Source organism: Tasmannia lanceolata, unplaced genomic scaffold (genome assembly GCF_043159265.1).
Source record: "Tasmannia lanceolata isolate RefF3 unplaced genomic scaffold, GAP_Taslan_0.1 ptg000008l, whole genome shotgun sequence".
Taxonomy (NCBI): domain Eukaryota; kingdom Viridiplantae; phylum Streptophyta; class Magnoliopsida; order Canellales; family Winteraceae; genus Tasmannia; species Tasmannia lanceolata.
This window is the reverse complement of record NW_027518685.1, coordinates 4,086,809-4,111,265: the sequence shown is the minus strand read 5'-3', so window position 1 is coordinate 4,111,265 and position 24,457 is coordinate 4,086,809. Positions and strand designations below refer to the sequence as shown.

Below are 24,457 nucleotides of genomic sequence, written 5' to 3'. Positions count from 1 at the left end.
AAAAGAAAACATGTTACTATCTTGTGGTCCTAAGGACTCATTTTGTTGGCATCCTCCATGGTTTCTTGGGATGGCTCTTCTTTCTTTCTGTCCTTTCCTCGAGCAGCAATCGAGCCAATTTCTCAAATGTGATACAACCGTTAACTCCACAAGCAGCAACCGTTAACTCCAAAAGCAAACGATTTCTGTTAGGGGGGTGGGGTGTCGTCATATCACTCCCCTAGAAATAATATGATTTCTAGAATTTATTTCTTAGAACCCATTTGACTGCAGAATATAATGAAATGACATCCTTAGTCCTTACTACTTAGTTTTAACAAAGACAATCCTCACTTTATCAAATACTTCTATGACTGTTTATAGCTTTTTAGGATTTTTTAACAGTGAATACCGAGGGACGTCAGGAACCAGTTCCCAAAACTTATCTAGATAACAATGAAAAAGATCGCAATAAATTTATTTTTAATAAAGATAACATTAAATAAATAAAAGAAGATTACAAGTGCAGTTCTTTGCCTCATATACAAGTAAGCGCTAGACGCTCCTGATTTGGCAGGGTGGTAAGCAAAAATATACAAGCTAAAGAGATTATTAAGCATCCAAACAAGATGTTGAAGAAAATTGCAAATGGAAATAGATCAACTTGACTTCTTAAGAAAAATTGTACTTAAATAAAGCATTGTCCAAATTACACACCTAAACTTGTTTATAGGGGCCTTCTATCTCTTCGAGGAAGGATTAGTAATCCTGATTGTTCAGACTCAGTTGCAGTCACACCTGATAGCATATGCGACCTCACCGTAGTCTCAGCACAAAATGCAGGTGTCAAAGGATTTGGAAGAGTAATAGAGTTGCTATTAAGCATCAGAACAACTGAAGACATTGTGGGCCTTTCAGTTGCATCTTCTTGAACACATAGTAGTCCCATATGAATGCATCGAAACACCTCGTCTCTCCTGTATTGCTCCCCAAGTGTTCGATCCACGATATCTAACACTGTTTCTTCTCTCCAATGTCGCCATGTCTGATGGGTCCATGAAAATTGTAAATCCATGTCTCTAGCTAACTACATAAATGGATTATCCATATATAGAATCTACAATCTATAAATTGATACTTACATAGCTTAGAAGGTTTGTAGCGCCATCAGATTCATGGAAACCAGCATTCTTCCGGCCAGTTATGATCTCTAGAACTAAAACACCGAAGCTGTATACATCTGATCTAGTTGAAAACTGCCCACGAATAGCGTATTCAGGAGGCATATATCCACTGCATTTGTCAACAATCAAATTAAGTTTGTTTCATCTATTTAAATTAAAAAGTGCCAGTAAAACAAATTATCAGTCGATAAAATTATGTACGAGGAAATATGATCGGAGGTGTCCCCGTAATTGTTTTATTAATAGGACAAGGGGACACAAGTTTCCTTGACTTTAGTTGTGACATCTCAAAGTGTAAACATATCATTCATTTAGGCCATGTTTGGCAACCATGAATTTTTTTTCATGGAATATTATCTTACCAATTGTTGAGGAGTAGGGAGAGTCAGAGAAAATTGAGAGGGCATGAGTGAGGAGATGATGCGAAGTGGCTGAAAAATAAGGAAAGCAAGAACTATCTACTCATGCCCTCTAAATCCTCTCCTTCTCGCACCCTCCTTTCCCTCTCCACCACTTGATAAACCAATATTCCATGGAAAGAACTTCCATGGCTGCCAAACATGGCCTCAAGGTCGATCTAGTGGTTTTGTCAACAGACATTTATTAGAGTTCAGGAGATTTGAGACCCTTAAGTTGGGATACTCTAGATTTTACTATCAGATTAAAATGAGAAGGACATCAAATTTATTAACTTACTATGTTCCGGCAATCCGACTTGTGCAACAGTGGGTTTCATCAACACCAAAAAGTTTTGCCAAACCGAAGTCTGAAATTTTAGGCTTCATGTCTCCATCCATCAAAATATTGCTGGCTTTCAAATCCCGATGAATAATCCTAAGCCGAGAATCTTCATGAAGATACAGAAGCCCTCGAGCAATTCCTTCGATGATCATGTATCGTCTTTCCCAGTTTAGTTGCTCACGTTTGGCCGGATCTGAATCAACAACAAAAAATGTAGTCAATGTATATAATTATGTAAAGTTATCATCAAACTAAGACGAAATAGAATCGAAGTTCAAGGTCCTGTTCTTTTCAGATTGTGGAAACTGATGTGAGGGCCCCAACTGATTATTAGCCCAAAATTTAACATAAATTTGGGCCAATAATCAGTTGGGGCCCTCACCATCGATTGTCACAATCTGAATCAAACAGGGCCTAAATCATATAGATGGTTCTCTAGTACCTAGAGAGATTTTTAAGATAAAATAATGCAAGATTATATAGGTAAATTGGCAAGAAGCCTTGTGAAAACCAGTAATGAAAACTGCTATTAAGTCCTACCAATTCAACAAGACTTGACAAATTAATTAAAGGATGATCATCAACCTTCAGCTTTACCAATTGCAGTAGCTACTGGATGAAATATTGTTTTTGATGACTTTCAACCCCCACACTTAATTAAATGTTGTAAGGGTAATCCCAAAGAGCCTACAAAAGTTCAGTTCCTTTTGTGGCATTGTTCAGCCAGTTGGTGATTTTTTGTGTTTCTCATGGTGCTCCCTTTGGTAGCCTTATTTCTTAGCTGCCTTGTTTTCTTTGTCATTTTGATATGCTTTTTGGGCTTTTACCCTCAGTTGTATGTAAATCTCAATAAATTCATTACTTAACTATCAAAAAAGAAAGTGATATCCATGTATGGTGGATCTGTTTTCTCTTTAAGCAGAAGATGAAGCTCTTGAGAAATTCAAAACAATGTTGGGTAAAAACAATAAAACCTATATCCAAATCTATTGACTTTGCATACTTAATTGAAACTTGAAACCGAACAACAATAACTTGAAAAACTCATAAGCAAGATTGAGATATCCATGAGAAGATCACAAACCAAATAGAAAGGTGTCAAGGCTGGTGTTAGGCAAGTATTCATAAACAAGCATCTTCTCATTCTCCTCTAAGCAGAAACCCAACAACCTTACAAGGTTCTTGTGCTGAAGTTTAGCAACCAACAGTATCTCATTCCTCAGTTCTTCTATTCCTTGTGTTGATCTTCTTGAAAGTCTTTTTACAGCTATTTCCCTTCTGTCCATTAGCATACCCTATAGAAAATTCCAACAATATTTGAGGAAACCTCTCTAATTCGGAGTAAATTTGGAATAATACTACCCTCTATAGTTTGCAACTGTTGAAATTAATACCATCTAGTTGAGAAATGGCATGGCACAATGCTAGCTATTTGTTACCTTGTAAACAGGACCAAACCCGCCTTCTCCAAGTTTATTTGCATCAGAGAAGTTATCTGTGGCAGCTTTAAGTGTAGCCAAGCCAAATAATGGTGATTCTGAATATGTAAGCTCCTCTTGAACTCCATCATCTAGCAAGAAACAAGTTTTCAGATCATAACCATAGTAATTATCATTTCTATAATCTGTTACAAACATTAATGTCTCTGCCTTTGGTTTCTTGTTCTTGTCATCTGCTTTGCCTCCAGGATACCCTTTGTCTGCTTTTACCACTAGGCTAGGCTCTTGTTATATTTTTCAGTTTCCCTTTCTTAAAATAAAGCACTAAATTGTAATATAAAAGGAGTTACTGTTACTGAAATTGTTGTCTACTTACTATTAGTTCGTTTCGCTGGTTTCCTCTTCCACAACCAAACGCAAATGATGAAGAATAGAATCAATGTAGAAACCACGACTATGATGATAATAAGAACCAATCTCGATCCATTCTTATTTCCTGCATAAACAGTAAACAATTTCCATTTATAAAGTAGTTCGTTTTAATGGTACACTAAAGAGTCCCCTAGGCCCTAGCAAGGTAATTATTGTAGGCGAAAGACACTTACTGGGAGTCTCTGAAGGTGGAGGAGACGGAGGAGGAGGAGGCGAAAGAGGAGGAGGAGGAGGAGGAGGAGGCACTGCAACTGGCTCTGGAGGGGGTGGTGAGGCTGGAAAGAAGATATATGGGTCATACCTTATATTACAACTCACACTATAAACATTCCCTCCAGTTTGATTAGGACAGCTCGGGATGTAACCGATCATCGTTTCAAGACACAATTGGCAGTCTCCTTGAGACAAATCTCTTGTGCACTGCCCCAAACCATAAAGGCTTGTAAAGTCCCCAACTCTGGTAATCCCTGTGGCGTACTTGGATGCGTCTGAAGCAGCATTCGATGTCAAATTTCTCATCAGATCTCCTAATATTTGATTAAAAAGAACTGGGTTGGAAGCGTTCTCTACGCGACATAAAATAATTCGAATCCCAGTATTGAGTTGGGAGAAAAATTGCTGGTTAGAATAGCGTAAGATACAGTTGTAATAGCGAACAACGGCTTGTTTTCGGTTGGGACAGAGTTGGATAATCTCAACCGAGGCATTTCTGAGGCACTCCTGGCAAACTTCAGCCGAAGCACCAGACATGCATTGGGCAAAGCCATAGACTCTGTTTGATTCATTGCCAGAGGTAGTATTGTAGAAGGTGCTGAGATTTTGAGTCCCATTAGGCCGCAGAGAAAGAAGAAGGATGTTGAGGTTGGTCTCGAACTGGCTCCCGGCACTGTAATTAGCGGAGCCCTCGCATACGGTGAAGGTTGGATTTTCAGCTTTAACGGGGCTTTGAAGTAGCAATAAAACAAGGGTAAAAGAAAGTAAATCAATGAGTTTTGATAGAGAAAGATACATCATTTCGAAAGATGGGTATGCGAGAGAAGGGATAGCAAGGAGAAGCACATATCGAATGTGTAAGAGTGGGAAAAAAATGAAGTGTTTTGAGGCCGAACGCGCTTATTGGGGAGATTTGAAAATTCAATGAAAAGGAAAAGATTAAGACCAACGAAACTTCTGACTCGAGCTCTTGACAATGATCTCAGTCGAGCTTAAGATTGTGTGGTCGAGCTTTTACCCTCATTGCCACTTGGAAAACATTTCCTTGAATTTTCAAACAAATGCCACATTCAACTAAACCCGTCACCAAATGCACCGAGTGAAGACTGGAATTCTTCTGCCCAGACAATAATGTGTCCGTGTGTATGCCCCACACCATAGGATGATCCAAACCGTCTATGATTCAAATGGACGGTTTGGATCATCCTATGATGCAACCAGGAAAGTACCTTTCGAAAAATACTGGACTACATGGGCTTGCACCATATAAAAACTCGGTTTAACAATCCCATATTTGGCTTGACATTTGATATATAAATGCCTTATTTGGGATGTTATACACACTCCCTTGTTTCAATGACACTACACTTTGGGTTAATATATTTCTAATTAGCTATTAAAGTTGATCTCACTATAAGGTGATCCAAGCCATTCATCAAATGGAAACTACCTTGCATTTGACCATGTCCTCAAAAGAACCACCAACAACCATGATGGATCTTAGCTATCCGATCCATGACGCAACAAGAATATGCACCGGTCATATACGCAAAAGGTTCTTACCTACACACAGCCATATATGACCCACACTTTTGACATCCCCTGGGGGTCCAAGTAAATTTAAAGTTATGTCAAGGGCAATTTTAGAAGGTTACTAATATGAGCACTACAAATATCTCCACACGATTTTTGCCCCATGTACAAGTAAACGCTATAAGCTACTAATTTGACGTGGTAGTCACCGTATCGTGGAGAGCACGGACCTCAGCTTCTACGCAAAAGAGTAGATGATGTTACACAAAGAGTACTTTAAAACACCTCCAATGCCTGCCAGCAAATGAGTAGATCACAATATATTTATATCTTGTTCCCTTTGACAATAAATTATACTTATTGTGATTGCGACAAAAATATATAAACTAAAGACAGATTATAAGAAGTTGTTGAAGAGAATTGCAAATGAAAATAATATGCCTTGGCTCCATAAGAAAAATTGAACTTAGCTAAAAGCATTGTCCAAATCACAAACCTACACTTGTTTATAAGGGGGTCTTCAATCTCTTCGAGGACTGATTAGTTCTCTTGATTGTTCAGACTCACTTGCACTCACGCTTGATGGCATATGAGACCTCACCATGGTCTCAGCACAAAATGCAGGTGGCAAAGGATTTGGAAGAGTTATAGAGTTGCTATTGAGTATGAGAACAACTGAGGACATTGTGGGTCTTTCAGTTGCATTTCTTGAACACATAGGAGTCCCATATGAATACATCGAAACACCTCGTCTCCCGGATATCGTTCGCCAAGTGTTTGATCCACAATAGCTAACACTGTTTCTTCTCTCCAATGTCTCCATGTCTGTCGGGTCCATGACTATATTAAATCCTCGTCTCTAACTACACAAAATGGATTATCCAGAGAAAAAAAATCTAAAAACTGATACTTACATAGCTTAGAAGGTTTGTAGCGCCATCAGATTCGAGGAAGCCGGCATTTTTCCGGCCAGTTATGATCTCTAGAACTAAAACACGGAAGCTAAATACGTCTGATTTTGTTAAAAACCGCCCATGCATAACGTATTCAGGTGGCATATATCCACTGCATTTGTCAACAATCAAATTAAATTTGCTTCCTCCATTTAAATTAAAAAGTGCTAGTAAAACATATTCTCTATTTAAATTACAAAGTGTCAGTAAGACAAATTAACATAAAATTATGTAATAAAAGGAAATATGATCGGAGGTGTCCCCCTAATTGTTTTAGTAATAGGCCAAGGAGACACACGTTTCCTTGACTTCAGTTGTGACATCTGAAAGGGTAAACAAATCATTCATTTAGGCCATGGCAACCGTGAATTTTTTCATGGAATATTATCTTACCAATTGTTTAGGGGTAGAGAGAGTGGGAGATAATTGAGAGGGCATGAGTGAGGAGATGATGCAAAGTGGCTGAAAAATAAGGAAAGCAAAAACTCTATTTACTCATGCCCTCTCAAGTCTCTCCTTCTCCCACCCTCCTTCCCCTCTCCACAACTTGATAAACCAATATTCCATGGAAAGAATTTAAATCTAAAGAAATTTTGGGTGAAAACCCATTATTTCAAATCTCGTCTCCCATTCAAAAGCGTTTGGAAACTCAGACTCCTACAAACCTTCATATTTCCAAAAGTGCAGAGGAAAGCTCCTCTAGTAAAAAAAAAAAAAGAACGAAGAAAAGAAAAAACAGAAAAGAACATCCTCTGAAACACCTGTTTCAGTGGATCGTGCAATCCTTGAAGAGTTCATGCCTCCTCCTCCCCCTACAGTGAACCAGTTCCTAGCTCCGCCTGAACAGACTTTTCTTCTCCTCAAGGACCCTTGTTCCTCCGCCCCGATTAACTCGCTGGATCCCATCTCCGTGAGGTTGAAGACAAGGGTAGTCCCGGAATTTGACAAAATGTCCTTTCCCACCTTACCTCGAGCAGAGAACCTGCTTCTCCCGAAAATGCAGAAAAAAGGCATGAAGATGAGAAAGGAAAAAGTCACGTGAACTGTGACCACCTGTCATTGGCTGAGAAAGATCTAGCTTCCATTTCAAATTCCAAACGTGAGGGGGAAACCCAGTCTTCCAACTTTACCCCTCATCAAACCCCTGTTATTCATCAGCCCTGGAGTACCCTATTCTCTAATACCCCCAATCACTCCTCCTCTCAAGTACTCCAAACCTGGAATCTACGATGATGGTTCTCCCTGTTAACAGCAGCTGCAAAATACACTTTCTATGTATAGCTTATTGCCTTGTTCAGTAATGGCAACTACAGTGCACACATTCTATGTGTGGCTTGTTGCCTTGCTCTGTACATACTATGTATAGTTTATTGCTTGTTTAGGTTCTCGTTATCCTTATTTGTATTCCCTTAATCAAGGGATTATAACTTTGTAATATCTATAAATACATGTAGCTCATGGATACAGAGCACAAGATTCACAATACAAAAACTCTTCTTTACTCAGTTCACACTCCCTATTTTGAATTTGATAATCCAGAATTTGATGAAGCTTCCAATCGTTGGTCTAACTGCTTGCTTGGCTACTACCTTGGTGTAAGACCTTATTTCCCTGCTCTGAAAGCCCACATATCAAAAACTTGGAAACTCAAAGGGGACTTTGAGTTCACTGCCCTTTCGAGAGGTTTTTTTCTCTTTAAGTTCAGAAACTCAGAGGATTGTGAAAACATCCTTCAAGTTCATCATTCATATGCTGGTCGACCTCTGGTCTTGAGAAAATGGTCCTCGGACATCCCATTTGAAAAGCTAAGCCTATCCTCCATCCCGATCTGGATCAGACTTCAAGAATTGCATCTAAAGTTTTGGACTACAGCAAATTTTAGCAAAGTTGCAAGTGGAGTGGGGAAATCCCTCTACATGGATTCCCAAACATTAGATGGTACTCGCCTAACCTATGCCAGAATTTGTGTCGAAGTTGAGGCAAGTTGCCCTCTACCATCCCACATTACTCTCAAAACCCCAACCGGGAGCATCAAGCAAACTGTAGAGTATGACTGGAAACCTTCCCCTTGCCACCTTTGCAACACCTTCAGCCACACTCCAAACTCCTGTCCCCAATCCCCTCAGACCAATGTTGTGGAGAAACCTGGAAAAAAAGAATGGAAACAAATTGTCTGCAAGCAAGCTACCCATATTGAAAGCCCCTCACCAATGTTGATTTCTTGCCCTCCTGTTATTGACCAGCAATCCATTGCCAAAGAAAATGTAAATGAAGCTCAACCTTCTCCTCCTCCTTCTCCAGGTTTGAATCCATCCTTGCCATCTTTCCCCTCTCTCCCTGAAAATCCTAAACCCTCAAAATCTCCTTGCTCTCCAAGGGATCATGTCTTGATAAATTTAGATAACCCCTACTCTGTTCTTGATGATCTTGATGATACAGAAGATCCACAAAGTACTCCTGCTCAATTTGCTACTGCTAGTTTCAAAAGCCTCACAGGGATGGAAGATAAAGAGAGTGAAGACGAAGAGATGGAAGATAAAGAGAGTGAAGATGACACTGATTCAGAGGACTATTCCAAACCTGAAGAGATTCCCTCAAGCATAAAAAGCCCCGGAGCCTCTCCAAAAAAAAAGTATCATGGGCGGAAGAACTCAATCAAGTCCACCTGATTCAAGTCAATCATGAGGATAATGGAAAATCAAATTGGCAAGAAGTTCCCAAGAAAACCTGGCCAAAACGCTCACAAAGAGCCCATCACACCCCTTCAAAATTAGATGATTATGTAATTAAGAAGTTTTTGTTCTCTTAGGCTTAGTGCTTAGCGCTCATATTTGTAGAGCCTTGGTTCCTCCTTCTCGCTTGTTTCGAGTTAGGGTTGTTTTGTGATCTTATTGTTCTATTTCTATTTCTAATAAATCCGTCGGAGTCCCTGTTAAAACCCAGCTTACCCATCAAAAAAAAAAAAAAAATTCACGGCTGCCAAACATGGCCATAAGGTCAATCTAGTACTTTTATGAACAGACATTCATTACAGTTCAGGTGAGATCCTCAAGTTGGAATACTCTAGATTATAATCTAAGATTAAAATGAGAAGGAGCTTAAATTTGTTAACTTACTATGTTCCGGCAATGTGACTTGTGGAACCGTGGGTTTCATCTCCACCAACAAGTTTTGCCAAACCGAAGGCTGAAATTTTAGGCTTCATGTCTCCATCCATCAAAATATTGCTGGCTTTCAAATCCCGATGAATAATCCTAAGCCGAGAATCCTCATGAAGATACAGAAGCCCTCGAGCAATTCCTTCGATGATCATATATCGTCTTTCCCAGTCTAGTTGCACACGTTTGGCTGGATCTGAATCAAAAAAATAAAATGTAGTCAATGTATATAATTAACTATGATGAAACAGAATCGAAGTTTAAATCATATAGATGTTTCTCAAGCACCAGGAGAGATTTTTAAGATAAAATAATGCAATATCAGCTATTCAAAAAAAAAAATGCACATAGGTAAATTGGCAAGCAACCTTGTGAAAACCAGTAATGAAACTATTAAGTCCTACAAATTCACCAAGACTTGAACAAATTAATTAAAGAATGATCATCAATTTTTAGCTTTGCACTTTGCTGAGATACTGGATGAAATCTTCTTTTTGATGACTTTCAACCAATGCACTTATTTAAATGAAATCAGGGTAATCCCAAAGAGCCTAGAAAAGTTTAGTTTGTTGGTGCCATTGTTCATCCCAGCGTTTCAAAACGCAATCAAAGAAAATCCTAGTCGACTCGGCATGATGTGGTAGAGAACTCTGTTGATAGGTCATAACTCAGGAGAGTCAAAAGAGTTTTTATTGACTCTGTAGGGCAAAATGAGGAACGTGCCAGCAAAATGCGGAACACGGCCCTATATAATTTTATTTTATCATTTTTCTCCCGATATAAATCGGAAAAAAAAAGATTAATATATCCTGAGATTTTCCCTTGCCGAGAAATTCCCGAGAACTCGATTGATGCGGTGATGCGGTGCCAACATGGCAGCCATGTCATGCCTGAGTGGATTAGGTGGAGTTCCAAGGTGCATTCCCGCATTAATGTTGCTGGCCCGTTTTGAATTTGATTTTTGCACTTCACTTCTAAATGGCAGAATCATGGAAAGTTGTAAACTACAAAGTTGTAGGTATCTTTGAGATCTTTTCAACAAGTATTTCTGCTCGAAAATTGGCCAAGTGGTTAGAAAGTTATGGAAGTTTTAGTGGAATGTGTTTGTGGGTTTCCAAAACAGTCAAAGTTAGTGAGTTCCAATGCAATTAATGTTATGTTAGTCCCTAATTTAGCCTATGGAGGAAGTTGGACGAATTTGCTTTGGTTTTCTTTTATTTAAAGAGTTAGAAACCATCTTTAGAGGGGATTTTGGATTTTGATAAACTTATGTAATTGATGAAATATCAATTGGGTTGAGCATTGCTTCCATTTTCTTCTTCTTCTACTGGATGTGATCTTGTGTTCTAAATTCTCTTCTTCTTCCCTCTTAAGCACCCGCATTATCTGGTATCAGAGCCAACGTTACTCTCTTGAGCTAGCTTCAATTTGATTTTCATGGCGGCGCAAAGAGGTAGAGGAAGGCGTGGTAACCAAATGATGGAAGATTTGAGAGACGAAAGAGATGATGAACTTCAACCACTTCAAAGACAAGTTGAGCAACTTACCATGCGACTTGAACGCCAAGAGGATCGTAGTGAGCGCAGTGGATCAAGCCGTGGAAGTTCTAGTGATGAATCCGATGTGAATCCCTTCGCCAATACCCGTGAAGAGGCTAAGTTGGGAAGGTTCTATCGTGATTTCAACACCGTCAAGATTGACTTGCCGGAATTTCATGGACGTCTACAACCCGAAGAGTTTCTTAAATGGCTTGGTGCCATTGAGAAGTTCTTTGATTATAAGGAGACACCCGAAAGCCAACGTGTGAAACTTGTGGCTACAAGGCTTCGTGGCTATGCTTCAACATCCGCAAAGGAAAGCGTAAGATGAAATCAAGGCTTAAGGAGAAATTTTTTGCCTTGGATTTTCCCAAATTATCTTTTCTCAATTCAAAAACCTATGCTAAGAATCTAAGAGTGTGTTGGACTACATCGAAGAATTCTACAAACTCGTGGCTCGTAATGATATTCAAGAGGGTGAAGATCAACTTGTAGCAAGGTATGTTGATGGTTTGAAGTTTTCTATTCGTGATGAGGTGGAAATGCACCGATCATCGAGTGTCAATAATGCATATAAACTAGCCTTGAAGGTGAAGGCTAAGTTTGCTCGTCGTGGTGCTAAGAAGTATATTGATGTCCGTAGTCTCTATCCTTCTTCCAAAGGTGAATCTTCACATGGAGGTGCGAATTCGAAATCCGAATATTTCAATAAAAAGTCTACAAAATTAGCCTCTACACATTATGTTGGAAATCAATCCAATTGTTCCAACAATCAAAATACTTGTTCCAAGTGTGATCAAGTTGGCCATCGTTATAAAGATTATCCAAAGAGACAAGTGGTAGCCTTCGGTGATGAAGAAAATGATGATGATCTTGTTGATGAATCAAATTAGCCCATATATGATGAGGAAGATGACATACAACATGAAGAAATCGAACCCGAAGAAGGAGAAAGTTTGGTGATCCAAAGAGCACTTGCTACACCAAAAAGGTTGAGACCGATGATGATTGGCTCCGTTCCAATATTTTCAAGACTCGATGCAAATCTCATGACAAGGTTTGCACCATTGGAATCGATGGTGGGAGTTGTGAGAACATCATATCTCATAAAATGGTGAACAAGCTCAGGCTCAAAACCGAACCCCATCCAAAGCCCTATCGGATTGCATGGTTTAAGAAAAGAAAGGAGAGTAACATTTTTCTTTCCAAGAACGAATATGATCAAAAGACCAAAGATAATGGTATATCTGATGCTCTACTTGTTGTTGAAGTTAATGAGGAGCACGAGACACTTCAACGGCAATTCAATATATTCATCACCAAATAAATTGGATCCGATTGCATATTAGGTGAACCAATAGAAATTGAAGAGATCGGTGGATAGAAAAGAATTACATCGATTCTTTCATCCAATTACATTGATCCATTTTTATTCGATTCTACACTGAAGCCCATAGTTGATATTTACATATTCAAACATGTTCAAAATCTACACAAATTATTACTTCGTCATGGAAATTATGAAGCGGAGTTTGATCTTCGAAAGTTTCAATTGATGAACATTCTTCGATACTTCAAAATTCGAGGGAGAGTTTCCTTGAACCAGGGAAGTTTGGCGAATTTCAAGATCGTGCGGATGGCCCTTTTTTAGTGCTTAATGCATACAAGATTGAGCTCCTTCCAAATATCAATACTTACCTAACTGCAATGTTAAAGACTTGACAATTTATCATGGAGAGTTTGATAAGAACTCGTGGGCGAGTTCTTTCTCACCCGGAGATAATAATACAGTGCTAACATGGCAGCCATGTCATGCCTAGGTGGATTAGGTGGAGTTCCAAGGTGCATTCCCACATTAATGTTGCTGGCACGTTTTGAATCTGATTTTTTCACTCCTAAATGGCAGAATCATGGAAAGTTATAAACTACAAAGTTGTAGGTATCTTTGAGATCTTTCCAACAAGTATTCGTACTCGAAAATTGACCCAGTGGTTAGAAAGTTATGGCAGTTTTAGTGGACTGTGTCTGTGGGTTTCCAAAACAGTCAAAGTTAGTGTGTTCTAATGCAATTAATGTTATGTTAGTCCCTAATTTAGCTTGTGGAGGAAGTTAGATGAATTTGCTTTGATTTTCTTTTATTTAAAGAGTTAGAAACCATCTTTAGGGGGGATTTTGAATTTTGATAAACTTATGTAATTGATGGAATATCAATTTGGTTGAGCATTTTGCTTCCATTTTCTTCTTCTTGTCTTGGATGTGATCTTGTGTTCTAATTTCTCTTCTTCTTCCCTCTTAAGCACCCGCATTATGCGGTCATAACTCGAGAGAGTCAAAGGAGTAATTATGCGATCATAACTCAGGAGAGTCAAAGGAGTTTTTACTGACTCTCTAAGGCAAAATGCAGAATACGACAGCAAAACGTAGAACACGGCCATGGGAAAAGGGAGTCGACTCGGGGGAATCCACAATGATGTGAGGGAGTTTTAAAACTATACGTCAGCCAGTTAATGATTATTTGTGCTTCTCATGGTTTTCCTTTTGGCAACCTTCTTTCTTAGCTGCCTTGTTTTCTCAGTCATTTTGAGACACGCTGTTTTGGGCTTTTACCCTCGATTGCATTTTAATCTGAATAAATCTAGACCTGGCAAACACGACCCGTGCCCGCGGGTCGACCCAGCCCCCCGCAAATTTGCGGGCACAGGTTGGATTTTTGGTGACCCGTCAAAACTGACCCGCAGGTCACCCAACCCGCAAAAACACAGATCGGGTCGGGTCGGGTCAACCCGCGGGTTTTTAGCTCTTTTTTTAACATTTTTTATTTTAAACGAAAAAATTTGATCAAGGGCTCAGATCATAGCTAGGGTTTTGAAAGAGGAAAACATAAAAGAGAGGCCATTTCTATTTCTCATTCTCTCTTTTGTTTAGACTGTTTTAGGGTTTGAAAGGGGCTCTCTCATTTTCATTGGACGGATCCGAGCATCTTCTCTGATCGGTTCTTTCCCGCCGGCGCTCCATTTCCCCTTTCCGACCACCTTCTCCATCATCTTACCCCTTTGAAACCCACCACCACTACAACCAAACCCATTTCGTTTTTCCCCATAACCATCATCAGCTCAACCCATTCCAAAACTCATCTTCTTCTCCACCAGATCCGCTCGAGTAGCATTCCAGGTCTGATTTCTACAAATTCCTTTCTCTTCTTTAATTTCATTTTTTGGATTTCTCATATGATCTATCGTTTATAATTTACTTTTGTTCGTATGAGAATCTCTATTTTCTAGTGAAATTTCCCGAAATCCTCCGATAGTTATAGATCTGCCAATCAATTTAAGAAAAAAATTTGTGAAGATCAGTTGTAAGCTAGAATCTGAATTCCGAAATTTTGATCTTTATGGAGGTTTATGTGCTTTTCTAGGGCAGAATATCTAGATCTCTTAGCTTAGGTGTTATATTTTTCTTTCGTTTTTTTCATGTTACGAGTTAGAGTTCTGAAATTAATTAAATTGGATTTGTTAGAGATCGTGATGAATTTTAAGTGAGCTCAAATAGTTTAACTTTTTTAACGCATGATATTCAAATTTCTAGTAAATTCAGAACACCAAATCACTGATTTTGAAGGCACTGAACTCAATTTCTTATAAATTCAAACACAAAAATGTGGAAGATGACTCATTCTCTGCCAAAGGACTTTAAGTGCACACAATTCACCTTTTAGATGAAACATTGTTTCATCTCATAGATGAAATTGAATTCTGAATTACCTGTTGAAGCATAACTGATCGAATAACACCAACTCTTAAAGCTTAAGTTTTTGGAGTTGTTGGTTGTTTTCACAGTATCTAAGTTTCATTTCTCATTTTCTCTCGTTCTGTTTTAGGGTTTGAGGAGACTTGAGTTTTTGAGAAGAAACGAACGGAACAGCTGAAGCTTGAAGCGGATTAAGGTGTTCTTTCCATCAATCTATCTGATTTTGTTGGATTTCTTATTAGAAATTGTGATTACATAGTGTTTTATAAAGTTACTGTTAGGATCTTTTCTTTTTGGTGTTTTTAGTGAAATAGAACTGTTTTTTGTACATTTCTCCCCTTTTATTCCTCAAGTTAGTCTACTCAGAATATGCGCGTGGCTGTTTGGAAATGGCTTGTTTTAGCTTTGTTCAACACTTGTAAGTATTGAATGAAGTAAACCCATACTTCTTGATTAGGGCTGATTATTGGTTTCATTTTTTCTGATTGATGTTTTGGTTTCAGTTAATCTTGCAGGGCTGAAAGAGCTAGAAATCTGGATACTTAACTGTTTCAAAAATTCTACTTGAGTTGGTAGCCTTATCTTTCCTTCAAGCATTCAAGGTATGATCCTTCACTCCTTATGTTGTGATGATAATCTAGTCTTCTGGAAACTCTTTTTTAAGTATGTATTTTGAATGTTATTTTGAAGGCCTTATTGAGTCTATGAACACAAACTCTCCTATGAATGAGGAAAGCGATGGCGAAGGTCCTTCTCAAGATCCAAGTATTGCTACTATCGGTAAAAATTCTAAATGCAAATCTAGAATTTGGGATGACTTTGAAATCTATAAATGAGAATGGAAAAGACAGAGCAACGTGCAAGGTATGCCCAAAATGTTTTGCCATAGGTAGTAATACTCATGGGACTTCAAATTTAAAAAAGCATGTTGAAATGATTGGAAAATGTCTAGGACGCACCAATAAGGATGTAAATCAGATGCCTATAGGCTATGCTACATCCTTACGTGCCAAAAACATTTCTCAAGAAACTTATCGTGAGAAGGTGGCAATTTCTATTATGAAACATAATTATCCATTTTCATTAGTTGAACATGAAGGTACAAGGGATCTTCACAACTATTTGAATCAAGATGTAAAACCCTATTGTAGGAACACCGCTAAATCTGATTGCTTGAAAATATATAAGAGAGAGAAAGAAAGGCTTAAGTTTGATTTGGGGAGAGTTACAAGTAGGAAATGTCTCACTTCAGATGTATGGTCATCCATCACAACCGAGGGGTACATTTGTCTTACCGCACATTATATAGATGAGAATTGGATTTTGCATAATAAAATTCTCAATTTTTGTCACTTTCCCCCTCCACACAACAGTGTCCTTTTGGCAGATAAAATGTTTCAATTCTTGAAGGATTGGGGAATTGAGAAGAAATTTTTTTCTCTTACTTTAGACAATGCATCTAGCAATGATAGCATGCAAGAAATCTTGAAAAACCAACTTAGTGTGCAAAATGCTTTGTTATGTAAGGGTAATTATTTTCATATTAGATGTTCTGCACATATCTTGAACTTAATTGTTCAAGATGGTTTGAAGATCGCTAATGTAGCTATACACAAGATTAGAGAAAGTGTCAAGTATGTCAAAGGTTCTGAGGGTAGGATAATAAAGTTTGTTGAGTGTTGTGAATAAGTTGGTGTGAGACACTCAATGGGTTTGCGCATGGATGTACCGACTAGGTGGAATGCCACTTTTTTTATGCTTGAAAGTGCCATCAAATATCATCTCGCATTTCACCGTTATGCTTTGATAGAGCCAGCGTACAATTATTGTCCATCAACTGATGAATGGAAAAGGGGAGAGGAAATTTGTAAAATGTTGAAGCCGTTTTATGACACTACGATGCTTTTTTTGGGTTCCGATTACCCAACGGCAAACTTATATTTTCAATGTGTGTGGAAGATTCAAATCCGTTTACTTGAAGAGAAGGAAAGTGCAGATGATGTAATTAGCAGCATGGCAAATCAAATGATCCCAAAGTTTGAGAAATATTGGGAGTCTTACAGTGTTGTGCTAGCTATGGCTGCCGTTCTAGATCCTAGGTACAAGATGAATATGGTGGAATTTTGCTATAAGAAGATTGATGACAACACACACAAGGAAAAGGTAGCATGTGTTCGAGTGGCTTTGAGTTCACTTTTTGAAGAATATATTTCCCAATTCTCTGTGGATACCTCGAATCATGCTTCAGCTATGACTAGTAGCGACATTTGTATAGATGATGACTTTAGTGTAAGTTACACTTTTTTAATATTCTTATTGTATTTAAACTTTAAGAAGTTGAATATCTAATTATCTATTCCCCTTAAATATATTTGATATTTCTCTCTTGTAGGAATTTGATTACTATGAAAGTGAATTATGTACCACTAAGAAGTCAGAATTAGACCTTTACTTAGAGGAGACAAAGTTTGATCATAAACAACATTTGAATGTTTTAGAGTATTGGAAAGACATCGCTGGTAGATATCCTATTCTCTCTAGGATGGCACGTGATCTCATGAGTGTACCAATAACTACCGTTGCTTCGGAATCGGCTTTTAGTATTGGAGCTAAAGTTCTCACCAAATATCGAAGCTCGCTAAGACCAGAAAATGCTGAAGCCGTAATTTGCACTCGCAATTGGATGTTTGGTTATGAAGTTCAATGTAAGTTTTAATATTTAACTTACCTACCATAGTCCATAGCACTACTAATATTTTTTGAAATATTTACGACTGCTAATAATTACTAGATGAAGATCTTATGATATTTAATTACTTACATTTGTTAAATGTAGGTGAAGATCCTACTGATGAATAACTCGTAGTACCATTATCCAAGATTTCTCTTTCGGAATCAAGAGGATCAACTACCACCGATATCATTTGATTTGGTATAGTTTCTATGCATTGATTTGATATAATTTGTATTCGTTGTTTCCCAATAGTTTCTATTCATCAATTTGCTATAGTTTCTATTCATTGTTTTGGTATAGTTTATATTCATTGATAATTTCTATTCATTGCAGGAGCCTTCTTCATCGTACTGGCAGTGGGAGACGACTGTCACAACTCTAAAGCATAGACTCTATGATTAATTTAAATATTTCTATGATGTTTTACTTATGGATTTGATGGGGACTATGTTTCTATGATGTTTTTATGGATTCAGTTTGCTAGTGATATTTTGTTAATGGGGATTATGTTTCTATGATGTTTTTATGGATTCAGTTTGCTCGTGATATTTTGGTAATGGGGATTATGTTTCTATGATGTTTCTAAGATTATATTTTGCTCGTGATGTTTTTTTACATTCGAGTTTGCAGAAGCTCGGCCTAGTGAATGGTGTGCTCTTGACTAAGGTATCTTCTCCATCTCACAATTTTGCTTCATTTAATCTAGTTTTTGTTGTAATTGTAGATTGGTAAGGCTTTGAAGAAGCTGTTTGAAGATGGTGTAGTGAACGCGAGGATTTGTGGATTACCTCCAAACTCTGGTTGGCTTCTTTGATTGAGTAGTAAAACATTAGAGGCACTTCTAGTGTGCTGGTAGCAGTTTGGATTAATTTTTTTTAATACATTCATCCATTTTTTTCCATATAAACAACGAAAAGTGAATTTCACAGGTGTAGCCATCCTGAAGATATGCCTGTGGTAGTGGATATAACTTTGCAAGAGCTGTAGCTTGATTACGTAGACTTGTACCTTGTATGTGCTTATTGTTTCAATGTTAAATTGTGTACTTGGCAGGTTATCTTTTAGTTAATTGTGTTTAGTAGTATACTTGTAGTTTTATATAGGCTTTGTAGTATAATTAAATGTGTGCCCTCCTGCTGCGAACCAGGTGGAATGCCATCCTGTTTGGCAGCAGAGCAAACTCTTCCAATTTTTTCAATCTAAGGTAATTCACCTGTCTGTAAGCTTTCAAATCATTAGATTGCTCATTTTCTATTTCATATCAATTTATGATTTCTACTTGAATAATTACATACATGTTATGATTCATGCAATGGGTTTTTTGTAGGCTTATTCCCCATTAGGTTCTTCAGGCATGACATGGATCAGATAAAGTGTGATAAAGTGTTCTGAATATGGTTGCAGAGAAATTGGGAAAGACACAGGGAAAAGTTGCTCTTCGTTGCGGGCCTTCAAATTGGTCAGAGTGTAATGCCTAAGAGCACAAATGAAGGGAGGATAAAGCAAAATTTTGATATATTTGATTGGTCTATCCCTGAGGACTTGCTCACAAAGTTCTCTGAAATCAAACAGGCAAGTACATATTTTCTTCAACATCAATACTTTACTACTAACCCAACATAAATATTTTTCTTCCTTAGACCACTTATCATTGCTGATGAATTTGGTTTCATTGGCTAGTTATCTAGTTGATTTAAGTCTAGGTTGGCTGTTGAAATTAGTTATTGAGCATATATGGATACAACACTTACAGTTGAATGTAGGCAAGGCGCTTTTGTATCTGCTCTCTTCAACACATCTAATAATCTTTTTATGTTATCTAATGATGCAGAGACGGCTAATTGATGGTCAGTTTCTTATTCATGAGCTTGGTCCTTAGTCCTTACAAAAATGTCGAAGAACTATGGGATGGTGAAATTTAAGGGACCAATCTATTTTGATGTATTGATAAGTTTAGATTTCTCATGCTTGCTTGAGAATCTCAGAAGAGGTTTGAATTTGTCCGAACACACATGTTCAATGCTATTGTTTTACATTTGAACTACTGTAGCTTTTGAAGTCTGTTTTTAGCATACAAGTTCAGTGTCACTGTTCTATATTTGAATTAATAAAGCTTATTTGAAGTATTGTCGATAGATTGGGGCTGGAATAGTGCACTTGTGTCTAGAAATCAGCCCTTCTAACTTTTTTTTGTTAATGTCGGAAAAGAAAATAGTCATATGATGAAGGGCCGTAGAAACACGTATTGATCATCCCACCCTTGATAATTTTGATCCAACAGCATCTCACTTTCTGAGGACTCCCAACTTCCAGAGTTCCAGTAGCTCATGGGATGGGCACTACTAATTTACTATGCATGAATTCACTCCATATTGTTGTGCCCAAAAAATCATTAGCATAAGATGATTCTACCCCTCCATCTAAAGAGGGACTGACAATATGGAAACTTCTATAGATCGAACGGTTGAGATCATCCTATGGCAAAGTTTTTTGGGGCACGAACTGTTTATGTTGTGGCCCGTCAAATGGTCGGTTTGGATCATCCTATGGTGTAGGCTATACCGTCCATTTTGAAAAAACATGCGGGTGACCCGCGGGTCGACCCGACCCACCCGCACTAGGCACGGGTCACGTGTTTGCTGACCGCAGGAATGCGGGTCATTTTGAACCGCAACCCGCGTGACCCGCACCCGCATGACCCGCGGGTCGACCCAACCCGACCCACCCGTTTGCCAGGTCTAAATAAATCCATTGCTTACCTATCAAAAATGAAAGTGATTATCTGTGTGTGGTGGATCTGTTTTCTCTTTAAGCAGAATATGAAGCTATTGAGAAATAAGAAGCAATATGTTGGGTAAAAACAATAAAAACTATATTCAAATCTATTGACTTTGCATACTTAATTGAAACTTAAAACAGAACAACAATACATAAAGGGTTGTTAACTGAAATAACATGAAAAACTTATACGCAAGATCGAGATATCTGTGAGAAGATCACAGACCAAACAGAAAGGTGTCGAGGCTGGTGTTAGGCAAGTATTCATAAACAAGCATCTTCTCATTCTCCTCTAAGCAGAAACCCAACAACCTTACAAGGTTCTTGTGCTGAAGCTTAGCAACCAACAATATCTCATTCCTCAGTTCTTGTACTCCTTGTGTTGATCGTCTTGAAAGCCTTTTTATAGCTATTTCCCTTCCGTCCATCAGCATACCCTATAGAAAATTTCAACATGATTTAAGGAAACTGGTCTAAATCGGCAAAAAAATTGAAAGAATAATAATCTCTATAATTTGAAATTGTTGAAATTAATACCATCTAGTTGAGAAATGGCATGACTAAATGCTTGCTATTTCTTACCTTGTAAACAGGACCAAAGCCGCCTTCTCCAAGTTTATTTGCATCAGAGAAGTTATCTGTGGCAGCTTTTAGTGTAGCCAAGTCAAATAATAGCGATTATGGATATGTAAGCTCCTCTTGAACTCCATCATCTAGCAAGAAACAAGTTTTTAGATAATAACCATAATAATCACATTTTTATAGTCTGTTTCAAACATTAATGTCTCTGCCTTTGATTTCTTGTTCTTGTCATCTGCTTTGCCTCCAGGCTACTCTTTCTGTCTCCTTTTGCCACTAGGCTAGGCTCTTGTTATAATTTTATTTTTCACCTTATTACAATAGAACACTAAATTGTAATATAAAAGGAATTACTGTTACTGAAATTGCAGGCTACTTACTACTAGTTCTTTTCAGTGGTTTCCTTTTCCACAAGCAAGCGCAAATGATGAAGATCAGAACCAACGTAGAAACCACAACAATGATGATAATAAGAACCAATCTCGATCTGTTCTTATTTCCTGCATAAACAGTAAACAAATTCCATTTCCCCACCTTGTAGTACACATATGAGTCTCCTAGGCTCTAGCAAGTAAATTATTGAAGGCGAAGAATACTTACTTGGAGGAGGAGGAGGAGGAGGAGTAGGCGAAAGAGGAGGAGGTGGCAGTGCAACTGTCTTTGGAGTGGGTGGTAAGGGAGAAGGCGAAAGAGGAGTAGGTGGCACTGCAATTGTCTTTGGAGGGGGTGGTGAGGCTGGAAAGAAGATATATGACTCATACCTTATATTACAACTCTCACTATAAACACTCCCCCCAGTTTGATTAGTACATGTTGGAATGTTACCGATAATTGTGTGCAGACACGACTGACAGTCAGCTTGAGACAAATCTCTTGTGCACTGCCCCAAACCATAAGAGTTTTAGAGTCCCCAACTTGGGTAATCTCTGTGGCGTACTTGGAAGGGTCTGAAGCAGCAATCAACGTCAGATTTCTCATCAGATCTTTTAATCTTTGATTAAAAAGATCTGGTCCTTGACCAACAACAACAACTCGGACAGAAACGTTAGCGGTTACCTGACTCACCTCTGAGCTACATTGAATAGATCGAGTCGAATCGTTGAGTTTTGAGAAAAATCGCTGGCTCGAGTAGCGTAAGATACAGTTGTAATTGCGAACAACAGCTTGTGTTCGACTGGGACAGAGTTGGACAATCTCAACGGAGGCGTTTTTGAGGCACCCCTGGCAATCTTGAGCCGAAGCACCAGACAGGCATTGGGCAAAGCCGTAGACTCTGTTAGGGTCTTCGCCGGAGGTAGTATTGTAGAAGGTGCTGAGATTTTGAGAAGCATTAGCCTGGAGAGAAGGAAGAAGGGTGTTGAGGTTTGTCTCGAACTGACTCCCGGTACTGTAATTAGATGAACCCTCACATAAGTAGAACACTGGATTTTCGGCTTTAACGGGGCTTTGGAGGAGCAATAAAACAAGGGTATAAGGAAGTAAATCAATGAGTTTTGATACATACACTATTTCGAAAGATGGGTATGGGAGAGAAGGGATAGCAAGGAGAAGAACGCGCTTACGGACGAGGAAAAGAATAAGAAACAAGACTTTTGGCTCGAGCTACTGACAGAGTGAAGACTGTAATGAGGGACCCTCTGCCGAAATATCCATTCTAAAAATTAGGATTAATTTTTATCCTCTTTCAGGTTAGGATTGTAATTTTTTAACCTCCACAAATTCTCAATTTTGGTGATGTTGGAAACACGGTTTCACCCGTTGGAGAGTGGACACGTTTAGGCCTTCAGGCTAAAAAGTTGAGAGTATAATGAGAGGGAGACCGTGCGATAGTGATAGATTCTCTGGAGTGAGAAACTTTCGCTCCATAAAATAATGCCTAAAAATTAGGATTAATTCTTAGAAGAGTGGTTGAAATTGCAAAACAACACATTCTGATTTATTTATTTTTAGGCTAAAAAAATGAAAAATCACTCTAAAAGATGGTTAAAGAGCTCACACCATAGGATGATCCAAACCGTTTATGATTCAAATAGACGGTTTGGATCATCCGGTGTGAGTGTTTGTCTATGAATGAGTGAGTGTGTGTGTGTGTGTGTGTGTGAGAGAGAGAGAGAGAGAGAGAGAGAGAGAGTGTGTTGTACCGGTTGTGAACTTCACAACTGGTAAAGGGGGGAGCAAAATTATCCTGAAGGGGGAAGATTTTAGGGAAGTAATATTTACGCCCCTTTTTATCGCCAGGGACACCAGCGCCAGTGTACGAGGAAAACAAACCCACTGGATTCTTCTGATGTCAAGTACATTTTAACATAAAGAGTTAGTTCACTAGCACTCTTTGGAAATGAGCTTTCAAGAAAATACTTGTCAATTTTACTATACCATGCTCTTAGCGCTTGTTTAAGCCCATAGAGTGCCTTCTTCAATTTGTACACTTTATGCTCCATGCCTTTGATCTCTAAACCTTAAGGTTGATCCACATACACTTCTTTCTCAAGCTCTTCATTTATAAAAGCTGATTTCACATCAAGCTGAAAAACTTGCCAATTCTTTTGAGCTGCTAAAGCCAAAATAGTTCTAATAGTACCCATTCTAGCAACATGTGCAAATGTTTCAAAGTAATCAATACCTGAATTTTGGGCATAACCGAGATATGAAACACCGGGTGAATACGCCGGCAAATCAAGCTTGTATGCATCGAGACGGACTTTTTCAATAACTTGAAAAGGCCTATAGTACCTTGGGGATAATTTCAAGGATTGTCGAGTTGCAACAGTCATTTGTCAATAAGGTTGGAGCCGCAGGTAGACCCAGTTCCCCAATTGGAACTCATGTTCCGTGCGATGGCGGTTTGTATTACACTTCACTCGTTCTTTGGCCATTAGTAGATTCTCCTTTAGCAGACTCAAACCATGATCCCTTTCACGCAATAATTTGTCGAAGGCTTCAACTTTTGTGGTGCCTGGCGCTTAGGTGAGGATGTTTGGGGGCATGATTCCGTATACGGCTTCGAAGGGGCTCATTCGTATAGCAGAATGGTAAGTTGTATTGTACCACCACTCGGCCATGAAATCTATTTCACCCAGTCTTTAGGCTTGAAAACCGTGAAGCACCTTAGATAATTTTCAAGACACCGATTTACTACCTCTGTCTAGCCATCAGTTTGGGGATGGTAGGCGGTGTTCATGTTGAGATGGTTTCCTTGCATCTTGAAGTAGCTCCATGACCACTCACAATGGTTCGTGGCATTCCATGTAACTTGAAAACATGCTCGATGAAGAGTTGAGCGACTGTTGTTGCGGTGCAAGGATGCGACAATGTTTGGATTGGACAGTCGATCAACCACCAGAAAGAAAGCATTTTTACCTTGCGATGTAGGAATGCCCTCACAAAATCCATAGAAATATAGATCCAAATGCGGTAAGGATTGGGAAATGGTCGTAGCAAACCGACCG

The 24,457-nt window shown here is 38.6% G+C and overlaps 2 protein-coding genes and 1 pseudogene across 4 annotated transcripts in view; all 3 read right to left on the bottom strand.

Annotated features, from left to right (window-relative positions):
- Nucleotides 1-443: 443 nt before the first annotated feature.
- On the bottom strand, nt 444-6,157 carry LOC143883998 (cysteine-rich receptor-like protein kinase 25). 2 transcript variants are annotated; one of them, XM_077387344.1, is made up of 8 exons: nt 6,022-6,157; nt 3,949-5,815; nt 3,720-3,839; nt 3,344-3,474; nt 2,989-3,199; nt 1,860-2,097; nt 1,122-1,272; nt 444-1,024 (listed from the first exon to the last, which is right to left on the bottom strand). In XM_077387344.1, exons 2-8 carry the CDS (start codon nt 4,787-4,789, stop codon nt 707-709), a joined length of 2,010 nt encoding a protein of 669 aa, XP_077243459.1. In that variant the 5' UTR covers nt 4,790-5,815; nt 6,022-6,157; the 3' UTR covers nt 444-706. The 2 variants fall into 2 exon arrangements, with proteins under 2 accessions (XP_077243459.1, XP_077243460.1); XM_077387345.1 differs by having other exon boundaries at nt 6,018-6,032.
- Nucleotides 444-24,457, bottom strand: part of LOC143883997 (cysteine-rich receptor-like protein kinase 25) — a 34,626-nt gene continuing 10,612 nt past the window's right edge. Inside the window, exon 8 of the transcript XR_013252629.1 lies at nt 444-636. The gene's annotated coding sequence lies outside the window, so the exon portion shown is untranslated. The remainder of the gene's footprint in view (nt 637-24,457) is intronic.
- On the bottom strand, nt 5,817-23,782 carry LOC143882460 (cysteine-rich receptor-like protein kinase 25; annotated as a pseudogene). The gene is made up of 8 exons (XR_013252243.1): nt 23,489-23,782; nt 21,609-22,610; nt 21,389-21,508; nt 21,012-21,142; nt 20,656-20,866; nt 9,591-9,828; nt 6,436-6,586; nt 5,817-6,346 (listed from the first exon to the last, which is right to left on the bottom strand). The product of XR_013252243.1 is annotated as a cysteine-rich receptor-like protein kinase 25 (transcript).